The 20,768-nt window shown below is 66.1% G+C and overlaps 2 protein-coding genes across 3 annotated transcripts; both read left to right on the top strand.

The window, feature by feature from the left end:
- Positions 1 to 1,490: 1,490 nt before the first annotated feature.
- Positions 1,491 to 7,547, top strand: TEKT4 (tektin 4). Of its 2 annotated transcripts, none has more exons than XM_047713886.1 (6): positions 1,491 to 1,918; positions 4,074 to 4,144; positions 4,546 to 4,689; positions 5,125 to 5,347; positions 6,226 to 6,380; positions 7,239 to 7,547. In XM_047713886.1, the coding sequence occupies exons 1-6, from the start codon at positions 1,613 to 1,615 to the stop codon at positions 7,453 to 7,455; spliced, it is 1,116 nt and encodes a 371-aa protein (XP_047569842.1). In that variant the 5' UTR covers positions 1,491 to 1,612; the 3' UTR covers positions 7,456 to 7,547. The 2 variants fall into 2 exon arrangements, with proteins under 2 accessions (XP_047569842.1, XP_047569841.1); XM_047713885.1 differs by having other exon boundaries at positions 1,491 to 2,146.
- A 3,434-nt stretch (positions 7,548 to 10,981) lies between these two features.
- On the top strand, positions 10,982 to 13,619 carry C1QTNF8 (C1q and TNF related 8). Its single transcript, XM_047714546.1, is given in 7 exon segments — positions 10,982 to 11,002; positions 12,304 to 12,354; positions 12,403 to 12,505; positions 13,072 to 13,164; positions 13,167 to 13,439; positions 13,442 to 13,492; positions 13,495 to 13,619. Coding segments are annotated over 7 exon segments (717 nt in total).
- Positions 13,620 to 20,768: the final 7,149 nt, after the last annotated feature.

Here is a 20,768-nt window from a genome sequence, read left to right as displayed (position 1 = left end):
CCTGCTGCGTCGAGCCCAGAGACCCCGCAAGGCTGGGGAGCTGGAGGGGCAGGAAGGGGCTTGGGAGGCGCCGGTCACTCCCAGCACTGGGCACCGCGCCAGCCGCCCCACGCAGCAGACGGCATGACCCCTCCGCAGAGGAGAAACAGGCCCAGGACCACCGGCCTCGCCACAGGGTGACAAGGGCAGGGCCAGACTCCCGTGGCATGTTCACTTCTGCCTCTGGACAAGGGATGGATCTGCCACTGTCCGGGGTGGGGGGCCCAGTCCCCTGACAGGCACCCAGTCACGTCCTGTGGACCGGCCTTGCTGGGGACCCGGTCATTCCCGAGCACCTGCCTTGGGGACCATGTCCTGTCACGTCCCCAGGTTCTCCTGAGTTTGCCCCTGGCCCCGTGTTCAGCAAGCTCCCTGGGTCAGCAGGTCATTGGGGCAGCTCTGGCCTCAGAGGACAGATGCTGTGTGCAAAGCAGGGTCCAAGTAACAGGTAGGGCCAGGGGTCTCCCCTTTGGCCCTGTCCTGAGTGGGCCCTGTGTGTGCAATGCCGTCAGGAGACACAAAGCACAGAGAGGCCCCCCTGACCTCTTGCCCTTGAGGACAGGCTCAGGTCCAGTCTCAGCTGGGGAAATCTGGGGCCACATTTATGAAGGCCCACATTTATGAAGCACTGGCTTTGGGTCAGGTGGCAGACATGCTTGGCCCCAGGGCCCCTGCCAACAGGGCACAGAGGTCAGGCCCCCAGGAGGGGGCACAGCCAGGCCGAGGCTGATGTACCTGAGGTCTAGGGCTGGTGTGGCCCAAGCTGGGACAGAACAGCATGGTATGTGGAGGGACAGGGGCTGTGGGATGGGGGGGCGTGGGGTGACACAGGCATCCTGCAGGTGCACTGTTGGGGGCTCCTCTGGGGCTAATGAGGCGTGCGGGGTGGGAAAGGCCATCCAGGCTGTGGATCGGGTGGGAGACAGGCTCCGGAGGGAGAAGAGACCTTCCCCCAGCCACTGTCCCACCCCCTTCCCAGAACATTTTTGCGGCCAATGCTGCCCTCTGCTGGTGGTGCTGGAGATCGCCCCTGGCGCTTCCGTGGCTGGCAGGATGGGGCCGGAGGAGCTGTGCCCTGGGGAAGAGGCCTCCTTCCTGCTCCTGTGGCTTCTGCCATGAGGCTGGCCCTGCGTGGCCTTGGGGACACTGTCGTGATCTGCTTCTACCCGTGTGGAGAAGATGCGGGTGTCTGGGTCCAAGGTATCCCCTGGAGGCTGAATTCAAACCCCTTCAAAGACAGGCCCACCCCCGTGCGTGTCCGGGGGACCTGCTCCCTGGGACGAGTAAGATGGGCAGGGGACAACGGGCCCTGGTGTCAGGCCACCGTCCCGGTGCAATTCTGGGCAGACGCCACATGTGGGCCAGGATGGGTGCTGGGGCTGGGGCCTGCCTGGCCCTTTAAGAGAGCCTCTAGGGGAGGGGGCCAGTTGCCCAGCAACAGAGGGCTTGTGTGTACCTGTCGCTGGGAGACCAGAAATGTCCTGCTGGGCACAGAGTGGCTGGGACCTGCCCCGCTGACCGCTGCCCTGACCACTGACCATCCCTCCCCGGGGGATCGGGGGCGGGGAGCACCATGGCGCAGACGGACGTTCTCCTGACCAAGGAGCCGGCCCCGCAGACGGTGCCGGCCTGTGAGCTGCCCCGGAAGCTGTACGATGTGGCTCGGAACACGGGTGCCCATACGTCCTCGGGCCTGGCCACCGCCGGCTTCCGCTCGGCCAAGTACCTGGCGGACGAGTGGTTCCAGAACTGCTATGCCCGCTACCACCAAGCCTTCGCCGACCGCGACCAGTCGGAGCAGCAGCGCCACGAGAGCCATCAGCTGGCGGCGGAGACAGAGGCGCTGGCCCGGCGCTCGCAGGAGGACTCCACCCGGAAGGTGGGCGCGCGGCTGCAGGACACGCACTGCTGGAAGTCGGAGCTGCAGCAGGAGGTGCACGAGCTGGCCGCGGAGACCGACCTGCTGCTGGCCCAGAAGCAGCGGCTGCAGCGCGCCCTGGACGCCACCGCCGTGCCCTTCTCCATCACCACCGACAACTTGCAGTGCCGCGAGCACCGCCAGCACCCCGACCTTGTCCGCGACTTCGTGGAAATGGAGCTGCTGAAGGTGCTCCGGGAGCCGCATGCCCCGTGGCCCTCCCCCACCTCAGGGAGTGTGGCCTGCACAGGGTCGAGGGGGGGGGTGGTTCTCCCTGGCGCCCCCACGACCACGCAGACTCGTGGAGCCCACGCCCCTCTGCACACACGGGAAATACTCAGAGCACGTAACCCTTGGCACACACGCCCGGGTCCACACCCAGGCACAGTGACACCAGCTCTGTTTGTAGGTTGGGGACCCACAAGTTGCTGGGGCCACAGGGTCAGGGCTCAGGCCACACAGGACGGAGGCGCCAGCCCTGACCCCAGAAGGGTGCCCAGTCTGACCTTCCCAGAGCCCAGTGCTCACAGTGGACACTGGGGGAGGCTCAGCTCCTTGCAAAGTGGGCCCCAGCTTGGACCTGCTGAGTCGGGGACACCATGGCATGGGGACAGGTCCCAGTGTAGGGGTTTGAGCAGGTACGGGGGCTGGAGCTGGACCTCACATCCGCTCACCCCAGCCCATGTCCAGGGCCTCTGCGCTGCCCCCACCCCAATCATTGCTCATCCTGGGGTGAGGGGAACAGAATTCACACCTGGATGTGTGTCAGGTTACATTTGCCTAAGGATGGGACACTCCAAGGCCACTGAGGCGAGGTCCATCCACAAGCCTGATGCCCCCCAGCATACACCCCATGGATGGGACAGGGACTGAGCTGAGCCCAGTGCGGGCGGAACCTGAGGTCTGGGATACAGGCAGGGCTGGCAAGTTGGGTCCTGTAGGCTCCTGCACTCAGGGGCAGCCCCGTGGCCACCCTTGGGTCCTGGCACCGGCTGGGTAGACCGTTGGGGCATCCTAGCTCATGCAAATTAAGCCTGAGCCTGAGCTCCTAAAGGCCAAGTGCACCATAGCTCCCCCTCCCTGATGCCTGTGCTGGGAATCCAGGCCCAGCCCAGTATTCAGGTGCTGATGATGAGGGTGGGATGGAGGTCACTTTCATACCCCAAGGCTTCCCCACTCCAAGCTCAGCAGGACCTGTCCTTGGGGGAGCCTCACAAGCATCAGGGAATGACCCAGGCCAGTCCTCTGCTCCAAGCACCTCTCAGATCCTGGGGACCTTACTTGTGAACTGCAGGCTGTGGGCGTTCCTGGGAGATGCGGGGCACCCCCTGTGCACTCCAGGCTCAGCCCAGAACCTTGAGTCTCCCCTCTCCCAGCCCCAATGCCCTCCTCGGTGTCCCTCCACCTCACCCCCACACTCAGCTGCTCAACGAGCTTCCAGGGCTCTGGCTGGAGCTCCCTGGGCCCTTAACCAAGAGACACCCCCCTCCCCCTCCCTAAGCGTTACCCCACCTTCCCACTGTGAAAACATGAACAATGGTCCAGGTACAGGGAGAGAGACCTGGGGACAGACCCTGGGTTTAGAGCCAGATGGAGGTAAAAGTCCAAATGGGGGTAGCAGACTGTTTGTGCACAGAAAACAGGGCCACCGCAGGAGCAGAAAGGCACACAGGTTCCCCCTTGAAAGGCAAGAAGAGGAGAGAGGGCCTCTCTGAGCCCAGGGCCCTTGCTGGGAGGGCACATGGTTCCCAGGGGCCCAGGGCGTTGTTGGCCACCCTGCCTGGGGGCAGGTGGCAGGGATGGCCCCTAGAGCCCAGGGGCTGCTGGGTGGGTGCCAGGTGAGTGGGAGCTGGCCCTAGTGCCCCCCAGAAAAAACCCTGCACTGTGCCACACCAAACAGAATATTCCAAAGCCCAGAACAAACCCAGTGAAAAAGAGCGGGGCTCCTCCCTCCAGCCTCCAGGGAAAGAGATAGGGGTCGACTAGCTGGCTGTGGGGCCCAACCAAGTACAGCCAGGGCCAGGTGTTGGCCGAGGCATTGAAGGGGCTGACCATGGGCCCACACCGGCCTGGCCCTCCTCTGATCCTCACCAGGGAGCGGGGTCTTCTTCCCCAGGAAGCCGAGCTTATCCGGAACATTCAGGAGCTCCTCAAAAGGACCATAACGCAGGCCGTGAACCAGATCCGGTGGGTCTCGGTGGTTGCTCGTCTACCCTGTCTCCTCAGGGTGTCTCCTCACCCCTTGGGCTGGCTCTGGGCAGGAAGTTGGGGTGAGCAGGCTGGGAGTCTCAGAGAGGTGGGGGCTTGACCCGGGTCTCAGCCAGGAGGACGGGGGAGGTAGGGGCAACTGGTGGGGGTGCAGACTCCTGCATGGCCTGGGGGTCTGGGCGTCCAGAACCCAGGCCAGCCTTCCAGGGCCGGGAACATCTGCTCCTGGACGCTGTTGGCCAGGCAGAGCCTGGGTGGCCCGAGGACCCCTGTCCTGGACAGATGAGGTGGACTGGTTCACAGTGGAGAAGGGGGTGTGTGCTGGCTCCTGGGGTGGTGCCCTGTGCCCCCTCCACAAACACAGACCCTGCCCACCCCAGGCTGAACCGAGAGCACAAGGAAACGTGTGAGATGGACTGGTCTGACAAGGTGGAGGCCTACAACATCGACCAGACGTGCGCGCTCTACCACAACCAGAGCACGGAGGTGCAGTTCCACCCGCACTCGGCCAAGTTCGAGGAGAGGTGGGCCACCTCCGCCCCAGCCCCTCCCAGGGAGCCCCCTCCAAACCCCGGTGCCCACCCCGTGCCTGTGCTCCTGCGCCCTGTGCTGGGGACCGTCCCCCAGCCCCCCGCCCCTGACGCTCTCGCACGGAGGGCCCTGTGTGCGGCTCTTCTGCCCACAGGCTGGGCGGGCGAGCCAGGAACCCCGCGCAAGCACCCCGGACCCCCGCGCAAGCACCCCGCACCCCCGGCTCACCAGGGGCTTAGGGTTACCGGCAGCTCCTCGGGCGGCCGGCAGGGGGCGCGCAGCCAGCACGCCGCGGGGCGCGGGGGGCGCGAGGGGGCACAGGGCCGCGGGGCCGCGCTGGAGGTGCTGACTCGTGCGGGCGCAGTGGTCTCGGGGCGCAGGGGAGGGCCGGGTCACAGGAGCCGTCGGCAATCCGTGCCCGCCCGCAGCGCCTCCACGCACGAGACGTGGGCCGGGTTCACCCAGGACAACCTGCACCGCGCGGAGCGGGAGCGCCTGGCCTCGGCCAACCTGCGGGTGCTCGTCGACTGCATCCTGCGGGACACGGCCGAGGACCTGCGGCTGCAGTGCGACGCGGTGAACCTGGCCTTCGAGCGCCGCTGTGAGGAGCTGGAGGACGCGCGCCACAAGCTGGAGAACCACCTGCACAAGGTGAGGCCCCGGCCCCGCCCCACCCCACCAGACCACGCCCAGACGCGGCGCCGGCTCACGCCCCGCCCCGCCCCACAAGGCTCCGCCCACCGGACACGCCCAGGCCCGGCCCCTCCCCGTAAGGCCCCGCCCCTGACCCCGTCCCGGCCCAGCCCCACCCAGGCCACGACGCGTCCCTCGCCCTACTCCAGCCTCTCCCAGCTACCGCCCCTTCAGGCCCGATCCGCGCCCCTAGGCCCCGCCCCCAGGCACCACCAGGGCCGGTCCCACCCAGGCCACGTCCGGTCCCTCGTCCCACCCAGACCCCGCCCAGGTACCGCCCCATCAGGCCCCGACCCCGTACCCAGCCCCCACCTCCCACCCCCAACAAACCCCGCTCCCTGTGGACCAGCCCCGCCCCTGGCTTGGTCACAACCTGGCGGGACCGGGCCGTCGTCCTCTATCCTGTCCAGCCTGAGGGACCCCAGGCTCCAAGGACCCACTCCTCCCTGGGCCCTCATTAAGCCAATACAAAACCAGGTGACACTGGGGGTGGCTGTCAGGCAAGAGCAAGAGGGAAGGTGGCAGGAGGTGGCCAGGCCTACTAGGGCTCTCTGACCCTGGGCTCTCAGGGTGCCCTTTGCTGCCGCCATGTCTCTCTGGTTCTTCAGCAGGGTTGGGGCCCAGTGACCAGCAGCGTGGGGGCGGGGGGGGGTGCTCAGGCCAGAGCTGCTGGACAGTAGGCTTTGCAGCCCCACCCCGGCCCCCTGGGTGCCCTTGGTGGGGCCGAGGGGGCCGAACACATCTTCCTGCCTCCATACGTCCCCCCGAGTCCGTGGACAGGGCGGGGGGTGCGGTGGGGGTCACGCTAGCTCCCCCAGGGACTGTCCTGTGTGCAGACGCTGCGGGAGATCACAGACCAGGAGCACAACATAGCCATGCTGAAGCAGGCCATCAAGGACAAGGAGGCGCCCCTGAAGGTGGCTCAGACCCGTCTGTACCAGCGCTCGCACAGGCCCAACGTGGAGCTGTGCCGGGACGCCGCGCAGTTCAGGTGCCCGCCAGGGCTGTGGCTCAGGGGCAGTCCTGAGGACAGGCTTGCCTGTGTCCCCCTCAGCCCGGCCTCCTTGGCCTCTGGGCCCCACAAACACCCTGCCCCCCGCCCACACAACTAGACGCGGATGTGCCTTTCAGGGCACTGAGTGTCACGGACAGTGTGGCACTTCCTGCCTCACCCTGTGCTGTGCAGTCTTGCCGGCAAGGGATCTCAGGGTTTGAGAGGCTGAGCCCCTGAGGCCCCTGGCCTCCATCCCACGCCGCCTCGGGCCCCCCATCCAGACCCCCCATGGCACGGGTGGCCCCTTGGCCCTGGCTCAAAGCCGAGGCAGGATGGGGTCTCTGGTGTTTCTGCCCTTGTTGGCAGAATCCCCCCGGCATGGCTCCCTCCCTGCCTTCAGCACGTGCAGGGTACTGGGGCCTTGGGCAGCACCCGGGGTCCGTCCAGCCTGCCTCCAGGCTCCAGGAACACTGGGACCCAGGAGCCTCCACGCTCCGCCAGCACTGCACCTAACTGCGGCGGGTGTCACTGAGCTCAGCCCTACGGAGTGCTGCCCATGTGGGCTCTTCCGGTGGGCGGGGGACAGGGACGGCAGCAGAAGTCCCAGCTCAGGCCCAGCGCGGTGGCCCTGTGGGGCTGCAGGCTGGGAGCACACTGCGTGCCCTCTCCCACCTGCCGCGGGGCCCGTGTGGCATCCTGGCCCGGCCCACTCCACATGGCTGGCGGGTCTCCCTTTGGACTTTCGGGTCCTCCTGTGGCCCCGCAGCTTGGCCTGGGACCCCTCACCAGGGCTCCCAGGCCTTGCCTGTCCCAGCCTGGAGGCCCCAGCTCATGCCTTCCTCCCCGGCCCCCCAGGCTGGTGAGTGAGGTGGAGGAGCTGAACACGTCCCTTGCGGCGCTGAAGGAGAAGCTTCTGGAAGCCGAGCAGTCACTACGCAACCTGGAGGACACGCGCATGCACCTGGAGAAGGACCTGGCTGTCAAGACCAACAGCCTCTTCATCGACCGCCAGAAGTGCATGGCCCACCGTGCCCGCTACCCCACCGTCCTGCAGCTGGCCGGCTACCAGTGACTGGGGCTGGCACCACGGCGGGTGCCTCTGCGGCCTGGCTGGATGTGGGCAGGGACTGTCCCCAGGCCCCCAAATAAAGAGCGTATTAGTTTTCTACTTGTCGGCGTGGTTCTGGGTGGAGGTGCCGTAGCCTGGGCAGGTGGGTTTTACCTACGGACCTCCTGCCCAGGCCGGGGGAGGTGGGGGTTCAGAGCCTTTGCCCGGGCAGTTCCTGCTGCCTGTGGTGGCCTTGGTTCCCATCCGGAGAGGACTGTAGAGGCCCCTGCATTGCTCACCGTGACCCAGTGCCCCCCCACCAGCAGCTCTGAGCCTGCTGAGCCTCGGACTGGGGCCCTCTGTCTGCTGGAGCCACCCGCAGGACCCCGCAGAGGAAGCGTCCCCTCCTGCCACCGTGGAAGCCACAGCTGTCATCACCCCAGCCATGACCAAAGCCCCAGCTTTCTCCTCCGTGTGCCCTGGACGCTGTCCCTGTGCGGCTGGCTGGCTCTGCCCTGAGGGACTGGGCCCAGGGTTGTGAGCTTCTGCTGCAGGGTGCCAGGCATAAGACCCCTGGGGCCTCTCCCTGCCACCTCCCCAGCACTGGGAGGGCACCCAGGAGGACAGATGCCTGGAGACTCTGAGCCAGGGGTGGGGCCCCCCCCACTCTCAGGCACCTCGGTCACCTCGGGTGGCCAGTGTCCTGCTGGCCTCTCCTTAACCGGAGGGTGAGTCAGGCTGGGGTACAGCAGGTACAGGGCTCCCAGTGCCCACCTGTCCATGCACCATCCCCCACCCCTCACCTCCGTGAAGGAGGGCCCTGCAAGCACCCCCCCCGCCGACCCGTGCAGGGCAGCTCAGGAGCAAAACTCAGGGAGTGTCCAGCCCCTGCCCCCTGCGACGGCTGCCAGGGGACTGAGGGGCAAGGTGGATGCTGAGCGGCTGCCGGCTGGCCATTGGTTGTCCCTGGTTGTGTCGTGGCTGCTGGGGTCTGGAAGGTTTGTCCCCGTGTAGAGACAATCCACCAGACCACGGAGCTGAGGGATGGCTTCCTGGGATCCTGGCCCCCACCGCCCGGCCAGGCTCGTGGGAAAGGTGAGGCCACGACACAGCTCGGCATTCTCCAGCTGCCTCAGAGACCTTGACCCTTCTGGGCTCGCAGTGGCACAGCTGTGGACCCAGGCCCTGAGGCCAGCAGGGTCCTGGGGAGGGGGAGCAGGGTTGCATCAGGCCACCAGAGCCACCGGAGGGGTCCCGCATGGCAGGATCCATCTGGGGACGGGGTCCCAGGGTGCTGGGCGGGGAAAGCGTGGTGGGGGTAACGGAAGGAGAAGGTCCGGGGCTGCAGTGTGGCCCATCTCTGCTCCCTACTATGAGCCCCCTGGTGCCCCAGGGCTGCCCCAGCACCGCTGGGTTACCCCTGGCTTCCACGGGTTCCCTGTGTGTGGAGCCCTCCAGCCTGGCCGCACAGTCACTCTCACAATGAGTGAGTGACCCTACAGGGTGCCCAGGTCCGGAGCTCCCGTCCATTCCTTAGAGGACCCCCTGCGTGGCCCCATTGAGTAGAGTCTGTGGTGACAGGCACTTGGCCTCACCCTGGGCCCCCATGCTAGGGCTGCTGCTGCTGCTGCATTGGGGGCCGTATGGGCACCTTGTCCCCCCACCCAGGCTCAAGTTGGCGGTCAGTGCGGCCTTCCTGCACTGCAGTGGGCTGGGGGCAGGGAGGGAGCCCAGCCCTGCCTCGGGTGACGCTGTGGCCCCCTGGGGGCCACTGACCCGTGGGGCCGTGACGCTCAGCCACGCTCCCGTCGTCACGGAGACGTCAGGCGGCGTGTCTGAGGACGGCTATTTCTGTCCAGGCCCTCCCACCACCTGCTGAGTCACCCTCAGCCCCTGCTGACCACCCGCACCTCAGTGAACACTGGGCAGCCGGGGGACCCACCCGGACCGCAGGGACCCCGGGCTTCCTTCCAGGACCTCCACCCCACACCTGCCCCTCTGGAGGCGCCCCCCCACATACCGGGCAAATTTAGCTCCCTGTCCCCTCCCCTAAGGGACACACAGTGACCGCCCATCTCCTGGGGAGGCTCAGGACAAGGGACACTGGGGCCCGCAGTGGGGCCAGAACCCACCCAGACCCCCAGGGGCAAGGCTCTTCCTGCTCCCACCTGCCACAGGGGACGCCCCCAGCCACTGCTGAGCCCATCGATGTCCATTTTACAGGTGGGGTAACTGACGCTCGGATGCAGGGAACCGCAGAGGTCGGGCCTGTGCTCCTCTCTGGTGCCCGAGAGGCCGGAGTGAGACCGCCACCTGCCCTGGGCCCAGGCTCTCTCAGGGACGCCGCGCCGGGAAGCAGGGGCCGCGTATGGGCCTCCAGGAGTGGCTCCCGAGAAGCTGCCTGGTCTCAGAGGCAAGCCCGCACCCGGCACGCACTGACAAGGTGTGGAGCCCTGCGGGGCCAGTGCGTCCGGGCACAGGGCCCCGGGCTTCACCCCTCCTCCGTCTGTGCCACCTGCCGATGGGGTGTGAAGACAGCTGTCCTCACAGGGAGCTGCCGGTCCGCTCCAGGACAGAGCTCCAGCTGGCACCGCCCCTGCCTGCGGCCCTCACACCTCGTGCCCCCTCAGCCTGGCTGCAGGGTCCCCCACAGGCAGTGGCACTCCTGTCTCCCCCCTTCTCTGTCCTTGACCCTCCCTGGTCCTCTGTCCCCCAGGCCATGTCTGTGGCCTCCCCCACAGGCTACTGGCTTGGGTAGAGGGGAAGCTTACCAGGGAAACACATGTCCCCACGTCCAGAGGCCAAGGCGCTGGGCCCATCCGTAGGCCCAGTGTCCAACCGTCCAGACCCAGAGCGGAGACAAGGCCAGGCCCTGGTGTGGGCTGGGTTCTGGCTTGCAGCGGACCCTGCCCTTTCCTGCATTGCCTGGGCAGGGGCGGCCCACAGGCCCCACCCTTTATCTTCTGAAAGGCTGGGCTAAGCCCAAGAACCCCCAAGCAGGGGTCACAGCTCATCTGCTCGGCCAGACACCGGAACCCTGGCATGGCACAGCGGAAGAAGGACACAGACACCAGAGACGGTGGGGGTGTCCCTGTCACCGGGTGGGCCTGGTACGGGCATGGTGGCCCTGGTCCGTGCCCCCGCACATCGGCCTCTAGCCCTCACCCAGCTCCACCAGTCTCAGCTCTGGCCTGCCTCCCTGCCAAGTGTCTGCACCCAGAGGACAATGGCCGGCCCACAGAATGGTGTCCCACTCACTAGTCCCAGACACCCCAGACCCCCAGACCCATCTGTGGCACAGGGCTGGCAGGAGGACCCCGGGGCGCCCATGGCAGGCCCACGCAGCCCCTGTGGCAGGGGGCGGGCGGAGGGCAGGCCAGGTGGAAGGTAGCAACGCCCAGGAGCTCTGACGCTGGCCCAGGGCTTGTTGGTCTTGGATGGTCCAGGGGAAGCTGTGGGCGCCTGGGGTGGGCATGCAAGGGCTCTTTCACGGGCTTTTAGGGCAGTGACACCGGGGACAGCCAGGCAGGCAGCGGCAGCAGACGGCATAATGGTAACGGGGAGTGTGGGGGTGAGTGGGGGTCCTCACAGATACCGCAGGCAGGCTGGGCTTGGAGGGGGTCATCTGTGCTCCCCGCCAGGCCTCAGAAGGAAGGAGGCTGCAGCCCAGACCACCTGCTGGGCAGGCCTAGGGGGCCACGTTGCCAGAGACCCCAGGCACAGGCGCACCTATGGAGTGGGATCGCCCAGAGGGTCGTGTCAGGTCCCTCGAGGGGACCAAGGAATCAAGGAGGGGCTCGAAGGGTTCAGTACAGCCAGGAGGTCGGGTCAGGGTCTGCTGGGCTCTGGAGTGAGGTGGTACACAGAAGGGGTCCCCCCTCCAGGAAAGCTCAGCCTGAGAATGGGTTGTGCCCCACTGTGCAAGAGGAAGAAAGCCATCCTGGGGTGCAATCCCTGAGGGCATCCTGGAGGAAGGTCCCATGTCTTTTTTCCGCAGGGTTGCACGACGGGGAAGAGTGAGGACCCTGCCCTCACACTCCTGCCCTCACAGGGGCTCCGCCCTCGCTGAGCTTCCCGGATGCAGCAGGAGAAGCATGGATGGGCCAGGCATCCGGCAGGGTCTCCTGGGGGAGGGGAGGCAGAGGCAGGAGGCCAGGGCCTGGTGGGGATTAAAGACCATCTTTTCCAACCCGAGGAGCCTCCCAAGTAGCTTTCCTTCCCCTGGCAGCTCAGGATGTGGGAACCACCTTCTGCCCAGCTAGGCGGCCGGGGAGAAACTGCCTGGTAGAGACCACCACCCAACCCGGGCCCGGAGCCCAGCCTCCCAGCCCTGGGGCCCTGCCGTCCCCGAAGCAGCCTGAGGGCTCCAACAGCCATGGGGTGGGGGCTTGGGGAACTGAATCAGAGCTCACCCGCCATGACAGTTCCCCTGAATCTGCCAGGAGCGGGGCCCCGGCTGCGGGGGCTGTAGGCCGTTAGAGAACCTGCCCCTGCCCAAAGTCAAGGCCACAGGGAGGGGTGGGGGGCCTCCCAGAGCAGACCTGGGAAGGGGCTCGGCCACTCCAGGTTGGACAGCGTGGGGCTGCCTCAGCCACCTTTGCTGGGGGCTCTGGAGGGCCAGGTTCGAGCTGGCCCCCGTGCTGGCCCCGGACGACTCCGAGGCTACTTCAAGTTCCCGGGAAGCATGCAGGGATCCACTGGTGATATCTGTCAGGGGCAGGGCCTGAGGGTCCAGGAGGCCCACACGGGCAGGTCCCTGGCCTTACCTGACCTCTCCCCCAGACCGGGGGCACGACCCAGGCGGCTGTGGGGCTTGGGGCTCAGTTGGGGCCCCTCGTCCTCAGACGCTGACCCCCTCTGCTCCCCCACCAGGCTCTGGTACGGACGGTGGCCTCTGGCCTCCTGCTCTTCCTGGGGCTGCATGTAGGGGCCTGGCCCGGCCTGGGGCCTCCCCAACGTCCCTGTGTACAGTGCCGCTGCCCTGCCCGGCCTCCTGCTGTCCCCCACCAAACTGGGGAGCCATGGGGGTTACTGCCCCGCGTGCACCCCACTGTGGACATCTCCATCCTCAAAGGTGAGTGTCTGTGGGGAGGCAGCCCCACCCCAGCCCTTTTCCCGTGAGGACACCCCACGCTGGGGGGCGGGGCAGGAGAGCCCTGATGGAGGCAGCTGGGCCCCCGTGGGCAGGACACTGGACACCCACCTCTGGCTCCCGGCAGCTGCAGAAAAGGGGAAGCGAGGCAGCCTGGGCAGGGGGCTGTGGCAGAAGGGCGCCCGAGGTCCCTCCGTCCTGCTCACCCACCCGCAGCGGTGCCCTAGGCCCAGCCTCCTGGGGAGGCTGGAGGGAGGCCCCGGGACCCTCTGGAAGGAGGCCTGCTGCACAAGCCCTCGTCCTCGGGCACTGCGCAGCAGCTGCCCTTAGCTGGACCTGCCAAGCGCCCAGCCTCACCTCCTGTACAGACCAGGGCAGACCATCCTCTGGCAGCTCCTGCTGTCCCCGCCACCCCCGCTGCCCCTCCTGTTCCCACGCGGCGGGTGGTTGAGACCCCAGAAGAGATGCAGCCTGGGGCCGTGGCTTCTCCTGGCCCCCTGTGACCCCGGATCCCATGCCCTGACCCCTGGTCCCTTCTCCTCCTGCAGGCGAGAAGAGCAAACCAGGGGTCGCAGGTCCCTCCAGCAACGGCGGGAAGGAGGGTCTGCCAGGTGCCCGAGGCCTCCAGGGCCGCAAAGGCCAGAGGGGCAGGCAGGGCCGCCGGGTTCCCTGTGTCCACGCACCTGCGCGGCCTTCTCGGTGGGCCGGCGGGAGGGCCTGCACAGCACTGACCGCTTCCAGGCTGTGCCCTTCGACACGGAGCTGGAGAACCTGGAGGGGGCCTTCCATCTGCCGTCCGGCCGCTTCCTGTGTGCCATGCCGGGCGTGTACTTCCTGAGCCCCAGCGTGCACACGTGGGACCACAAGGAGACCTACCTGCACATCATGTGCAACGGGCGGGCCGCCGCTGTGCCGTATGCCAGCCCAGCAAGCACAGCGTCATGCAGACCCAGAGCCTGGGGCTGCCACTGGCGCCGGCGACGCCGTCTGGGTGCGCGTGTTTCAGCGTGACCGCGACAACGCCATCTACGGCGAGCACGGCGACCTCTGTATCACCTTCAGCGGCCACCTGGTCAAGCCGGCCATGGAGCTGTAGCCCTCCCCGGCTCGCCGTGCCACATACCGCCCAGCCCAGCCAGCCGTGTCTGAGCTCCGACTGTGTACAGCGATGGCGCAGAGCACCAGGGACACGGCCAGAGCCGGACGGACGTGGGGCGCCCTGATGGGGGTGCACGCAGACTGGGCATCCACACCAAGACGTTTGGGAGGGAGGCCTGTGGGGCCCGGCATTGGGGGGCCATCTGTGCTGCTTGTGGAGAGCTGAGCCTGGCACCGGGGCTGCGGACACGTTTGCAGAGCTCCTGCTGCGGACACTGGGGGACAGGCAGGGCGGCCCCTGGAGACATGGTCTGCTCAGGGCCGACTCTGCCAAGAAACACACAGAACCCTGGGGTGTACGAGGGTGGCCAAGGCCCCAGGACAGGACGGCGTCTAGTAGAGTGGGGGTGTGGTCCTGGGCCAGAGGGGAGAGTCTCGTCCTCGGGGTGAACACAGGGCCCAGTGTCCCCTCATCTGTCCAGAGGGTGGAGGAAGACGGCCCCTCGAGGTGCAGCCCAGAGCCCGGGGGACCCCAGACACCCCAGTGTCACCGTGTACTTTGATGAGGCTGAAGTTGGGGCCTGGCAGAGACGGAGCATCTCTTAGGCTGCACGCCTCCCCCCTGCAGGCAGGGGTGAAGCTGGAGGGTGGCGCGTTCACTCCACAGCAGGGCTCCGTCCACTGCATGGGGCTGCTGTGAGTCCGTTCCTTTCCTGGCTTGTGCCCCTTGCCTGGGCCTTCTACCCAGCCCCTCCCGTGCCCTATCACCACCGCCTCCTCCCTGGGCCTCCCCCACGTCTCCTCCTGCAGCTGCTCCCTCCTGAGCAAGGATCCTGGGGCAATGAGACCGCGGAGGCCGTGGCCAGAGCAGCGTCTGGCATCTGTGGAGCCCCACGAGCTGGATGAGGTCCTGGGCTGTGGCAAGGCGGCTGGAGCTGCACAAGGGCTGCACTGGGCAGGAGATGTTGGAACCTTCTAGAAGGAAGGTCTAAGGCCACAGGCCAGGGCACAGGAGGAGGCAGAGGTGGCTGCCAGAGGCCCCAGAGCCCTTTCCCTTGATGGGTGCACCAAGAGCACCCACAGGCCTGGCCTGGGGCCTCATGGGTGCCACCAGCTGCCAGAGGTGGGGTTCCCTCAGTCCTCATTCATGCCAGAACCACCCCCCCCCCCGCAAAGAGCACCCAGCCCAGCATGAGATAAATTCCCCATACCCACCCGGTCCTGGCAGACCCCTGGGAAGGTGGTGCTGAGCGTGGGGAAGGGGAGGTCATCAGGGATCATTGTCCCAGACACACAGACGGGGCTCCTCCTATCCCAAAACAGAGGAGAAACTGTGGCCCAGCAAGGGTGTATAGAACCTCTAAGTGTGTATGGTGCAGGGCGCTGGCCCCCCAGTGGCTGGGCTACCCCCACCAAGTATGGCCCTGGACAGAGGAAGGGGGCCTTACTGGGGAGGGGCTGCTGGGACCCCCTTTGTTGTCCACACAGGGCCTGTCTGCAGTGGGAAGGTCTCCCAGACAGCAGTCCACCCTGTGGGCAGGCCCCGAAGCCCCTTGAGCAGTGGGTACGACCCACGGGCACACCTGGGTCCCCAGTAGGAAACCCTCCTTCCATAGGTCCTACAGCCCATCCTGGCCAGTGGGGTGTCCCATGGGCATGGGTTCCTGTCACTCCAAAGTGCCAGCCCAGGCCTCCCACGCTGGGTCCGTGTTTGCTCCAGACAGGGTCCTGACCTGAGGAAGTCATTGACTAGGAGGTCAGCACCAGCAGGGGTCTGTACCCCAGGAGGCAGAGCTTGGGGGGCTTAGCAGGGACCCCTGTCCCCCAGGAGCACACCAGCCCGACCAGGCCCTACTGGTGTACGTGGCAGGTGTCAGCCAAGGACGCAGGATGGGGGGTCCAGGACGGGCATCCCAGGCTGTTGGACGGCGGGTCTATGGGAACTATGGAGCTATGGGAAGCAGCAGCCCAGGGCCCCCGACCTGCGATGCCAAACTGGGCGGACCCGCAGACTGAATTTTGGCCTCTGGCCATGCCCGTCTATGGCTGCGACAACTGGACACAGACAGCCAGGGCGGCGGCAACGGGCAGGGCCCTCAGGAGCAGCTCAGAGTGCTACGGGGAGCGGGGGCAGGCTGCAGGGGCAGAGAGGGCCTGGCGGCAGGACCAAGCCACCCAAAGAGAAAAAGGGCGCCTGTGAGAGGACTGGAAGGACCTGGCCCCCCTCCACCCTCCCTCCTGGAGGCGGACTGCCAGCGTGCAGCAGGCCAGGCAGGCAGACGGAAGGCTCTGTCTTCCCAGCTTGCCCTGTGGCCTCCGCTCCCACATCCAGCAGCGTGGGGATGACGACAGGTCAGGTCTCAGAGCGGCCATGGCCAAGAGGTGCCCGGGTCCAGGGCGGTCTGCTGACCTGGTGGCCTGAATCCAGCTGTTCCTGGAGCCCAGACAGGGAGGTGCTGGGACAGAGTGGCAGAGCCTCTGGGGTTGGGCCCTGGTGTCAGCTGCTGACCCAGGAGGCCAGGATGGGTTGGGCCCTGAAAGGCGTCTGAGAGCCCCCAGGGGCTGAGGCCAGGACAAAATGCTGGAATCCCCCGCAACACACACCTCCTCCAGGTTCATTTATTTTTAAAAAAGGAACAACTGACCCCAGGGTACAGTCCGCATCCCAAAATGGCCGGGCTGAGCGGTGCGGCTGCGGGCCTGGGTGGGAGGCCGCAGCTGCCCCGAGCACGTGGGGAGCAGAGAGGAAAGAGCCGGCCGTCTGTCTGCGGCAGAAGCACAACTACGGGCGCCCTGGGGGGAAGCTGCCGGCGGCGCAGCCCTGCCACGGGCCCCCGAGGGGGACTCCCCTCAGGAGCCAGTGACCCACAGAAGTCTGCCGGTTTAGTGGATTCTAGTAAAACCTCCTTTTAAAAAAAAAACCAAGGTGAGATCCACATAACGTAGGCTCGACCGCCTCACAGTGAACGATTCAGTGGCGTCTAGCCCATTCCCGGTGCAGAACCACCAGCACCTCCATCTAGTTCTGAAGAGTTCTCATCCCCCCAGAGTGACCCCAAGCCCTCCCCGGCTCCTGGCAACCCCTGATCTCGTTGTGTCCCTGGATCTGCCTCTTCTGCACGTTTCCCGGAAATCGCATTCCCATGCCACGTGGCTCTGCCCGTGGCCTCTGAATGTCACGTCCTCCAGTTGGGACCACGCCGTAGCGCGTGTCAGGGCCCTGACGCACTGTGTGGACAGACCACGGCGTGTCTGTGCGAGGGCTGGTGAGCTGTCACGGATAGTGCTATTAGGAACATTTGTGAACAAAACCCACTTTTTTAGTTTTGTAGACTAACGCCGGACACAACCTGGAAAAGGAAATAGACGGGATTCTAGAACATTCTGACCCAGCCTAGGAGACGCTGAAGCAGAGCCTGAAGATACAGTAGTGAACACCACGGCAGAGGCCAAGGGCACCCCGAGGACGAGAGTGGCTGGTGTGTCCACGAGGCCGGGGGCTGTGACGCCTCCACGCTATGGATACCCCATGAGCTAATGCACGTGCCAGTGGAACAAAAGAGCCACTAGAGACACAGCCACGGAAAACACGAGGGACGTACCCCCACCACAGTGGCGTCAACCACAGCAGCCAAAACAGGGGACCCACTCAGACTATCCGTCGACGACGAATGGACAAAATGTGGTCCATCTGCACAATGGAAGTTTCCTCAGGACACGCCAGTGCGGGCTCCACGGGGGGTGGGGGCAGCCTCGAGGGCAGCAGTCAGACAAGCCTGTCGCAGGGAGACAAACTCGGCGTGCTTCCCCTTCTCCAGGCCCCTCCCGCAGTCAGATCCCTGGAGACGGACGGTGGGGGAGGTCCCCGGGGGCGGGGGCGGGTGGGGTGTCGGCGGTTCCTGGGCACCAGCTTCGGTTTGGGAAGATGGAAAAGCCCCTTGGACGGATGGTGGTCGCGGTCCCACGGCAGCGGAAACGCGCTGCGCGCCCCTGAGCTGCGCACTAGGAGCGGGGGAGGGGCGCGCTCTCTATGATGTGTGTTCGGCCACAGTTGAAAATACCTGAAAATATTTCGCGAGTCTGTGGACGGGGAAAGACTTCTCCATCCAAAAACGGAAGTGGAAGCATTTCCCAGGCAGCCGAGCGGCAGGCTGACTCCATAAAAATAGCAAATACCAAGCCCGAAACCCAAACGCAAGACACAGGACGCGCTAGAGCGGAGGGGGCACGACTCGTCAGCGTGGGAAGGAGTGAGAACCATCCTGTCCCCGGGCAGGCCGCACCCACACACACGCCTTCACAGGCTGCCTGGTCACCACTGACATCCGTACCCTTGGGGGACCCAGGCGGATGCTGCAGCTCCTCTGAGCCCCAGCAGGGTGGCCGCAGAGGACACGTGGCTGGACCCTCCATCCAGAGGGCCAGGGAGGCCACAGCCAGGTGTCAGAAGCGGGAAGCCCCAGGTAACGGCAGCCTCTCTCCTGGGATGCCCATCTCCTACCCCATTGGGACACCAGCCACAGGGCAGATCCCGGTCTGGTTCCAGGGAGACTGTGGTGTATCTGCTGGGTGCTGAGTCAGGAGGAAGGGAGGAGACCACACAGCACAGGCTGGGTACCACGTGGACAGGGAATGGGGGCTCTGGAGGCTAACCCAGGGCAGCTCCCAGCATGCCCTCCTGGCCTGATGGCCCCCAGAACAGAACACAGATGTGGGTGGGGGGCATTGGGTGTGTCCCTTTCTCCCAGGTCCACTCCCTAGCTTTACCCTGACCCCTATGGGCCACAGCGCGGCCTCCTAGGCTGTGTCTGGCAACAGGGAGCCCAGCAGGGTATGGGAGGCAGGGGGTGGGGTCGGGCACACAGTCTCAGCTCTCAGGATGGCTGCTGCCCTGGGCTGAAGGGGGGCTCCTCCTTGCTCTCAGAACCCCATCCCTGCACCTGTCAGGTCAGGGAACTTCACTGCCCAGCCCTGCAAAACATCTGTTAATTAAAGCCTTCTCACACTACCCAGTGCGGGGACTGCCTATTCCCTGCAGATGGGCTGTGCCTGGGCTATGTGGGGGGAGAGAGGGCCACAGCCAAGTGCTGAGCAGGAGAGAGCATGGCTGGTCCCCACTGTCCTGTGATCAGTTTCCTCCCACTGGAGAACCAGCAATGGAGCCCTTGGCAGGAGGACCTGTGTGCTTCTCCCTCCCCAGGGCACACCTGCCCCTCCCCACACCAGGGGGCTGTGGGCTGGGCGATGGACACTGGTGTAAGTGCAAATGTGGGGGAAGAGATGGGCTTGTTGAGGGCCAGAGCCCCTTCCTGCCCTTTGTGGGGACTCCCCAGTGCCGGACGGTGCCCCTGCACCCAGCCTGAGGAGGGGGGACAGGGCAGGCCTGGAGGGAGTGAGAGCCCTAGGGGAGGCAGGGCAGGGAGGGGGACCTGTGGGTATGCCCCCAACCTAACCAGAGCCCCTGTCATTCAATGTCCTCTTGGTCATTCAATACACACCCTTCAGGACCCCGGATGGCACCAGCCTGGATAGGACAGTGTGCTTGGCCGCAGGGAGGGGACGTGGAAGTGTCCGGGATGGGGGTCACCCCCAGGCCCAGCTGTCTCCCAGGTCCCCTGCCCTTGACATCCGAGCTATGCAGATACCCAGAAGGGACCAGCGCAGACCCAGTCCTCACGTCCGTCTCCCTGACACACCCCGAAAGCACACCACAGCTCTCCCAGGTTCTGTGGGAAGTCCTTCTTGGTGCCACCTGCTCTCTGCTCACCCTCTTGCCTCGGGACACCCGGGGGGTGCTGGGCCCTTCCTGGCCCCACCCAGGGCACCCCAACATGGATCCTGCTGCTAGGGACGGGCCCGGGAGGAGCTGCTGCCCGCCAGAGCCCTGGGGCCAGCCTCGGTTTCCCTGACTGTGGGGATGCCTCTCATCCCCTGCCCCGCCCTGCCAGGCAAACAGACCCCTCCTGCGTCTGCCCTCCGGTCCTGGAGGCAGCCTGGCCCTGCCCCTGCAGGCCGGATTTCCTGAGCGAGGTCACTCTGGGAGCCACTGGAGCCCGGCGGCCAATAAAACTCAGCGAGGCGGAGAGAGAGCCCATAAAGCAGGTCACGCCCTTCCAAAGCCCGTTTGCTCTGTGCTGCCCCACCCCCGCTCAGGGCCTGGGGACGCGGGGCTTCCAGCAGCGTGGTGGCCCCAGCCAGCCCGTGCCGGGTGTGGGAGGGCCGTGTCCCCGGCCTCCTGAGCCCACCCTCACCAGGTTTTCGGGGGTGTCTGGGTCCTCCTGTGTCCTGCTCAGGGCCCCACCCTCACCCAAGGCTTCAGGGACTGTCCACTCTGGCCGAGCCTAGTTCCCAGCAACCACCCCGAGCCAGGGTCCCCAGGCTGCCTGGGATCTCCAGGGACATCCCGTGCACACGTGCTCATGCATGCTCACAGACACACACACATGCTCACACACACGCTCACACCCACCCCCCGCGCGTCAGGATCCAGCTGGGGCGCTGCCAGTGTCCGTCGCCCACGCGTGGGTGCACGCACAGGGGTGCACGGGCACTCTGGGCTGGCGTGGCCCCAAGGAGGCAGCTCATAATGTCAAATCAGTTGGGAGAAATCGATCTGGGCAGAGATCTCTGAGCCATCTGCGCTCAATCCCCGAAGTCACTCTGAGCCAATGCACTTGGCCTCAGTTTCTCCCAGGGCACCCTCCCTCCCTGGGATGCTGGACCGTGGTGTGGGGAGGGGTGGGTCTGGTCGTCAGCTAGGCTCCGAGGGCCCACCTGTGGGGGAGCCACCCCAGCCCTCCCAGGAACAAAGCAGTGGAGTCAGCCGGCCCCCACACGCCTGGGGCTCTGGCCCCCAACGAGCCTCCTGCTGTCCTCGTCCACGGGTCCTGGAAGGATCAGACGCCCCCCCACCCACGTCTTTTGAGACCAAAGCCCGATGCCACCCCCCAGGCCGGCCTGTGGGGGACACCTGCTCTTCTTCAGACCCCGCTTGCTGGTGCCACCGCTGTCCTCACCACAGCGTCCCAGCTCCCACATCCAGCAGGCGGTTGCCTGCCCCCTCCCAGCCTCCTCTGGTCCGCGCTCTGAGCCGCACCAGCTTCGATCAGCCCCAGGGACAATATTTGCTTTGGGAAGGAGTCAAACC

This window comes from Lutra lutra, chromosome 18, assembly GCF_902655055.1.
Source record: "Lutra lutra chromosome 18, mLutLut1.2, whole genome shotgun sequence".
Lineage (NCBI taxonomy): Eukaryota > Metazoa > Chordata > Mammalia > Carnivora > Mustelidae > Lutra > Lutra lutra.
Note: the sequence above shows the minus strand (reverse complement) of the source record. Positions and strands in the feature narration are given on the sequence as shown.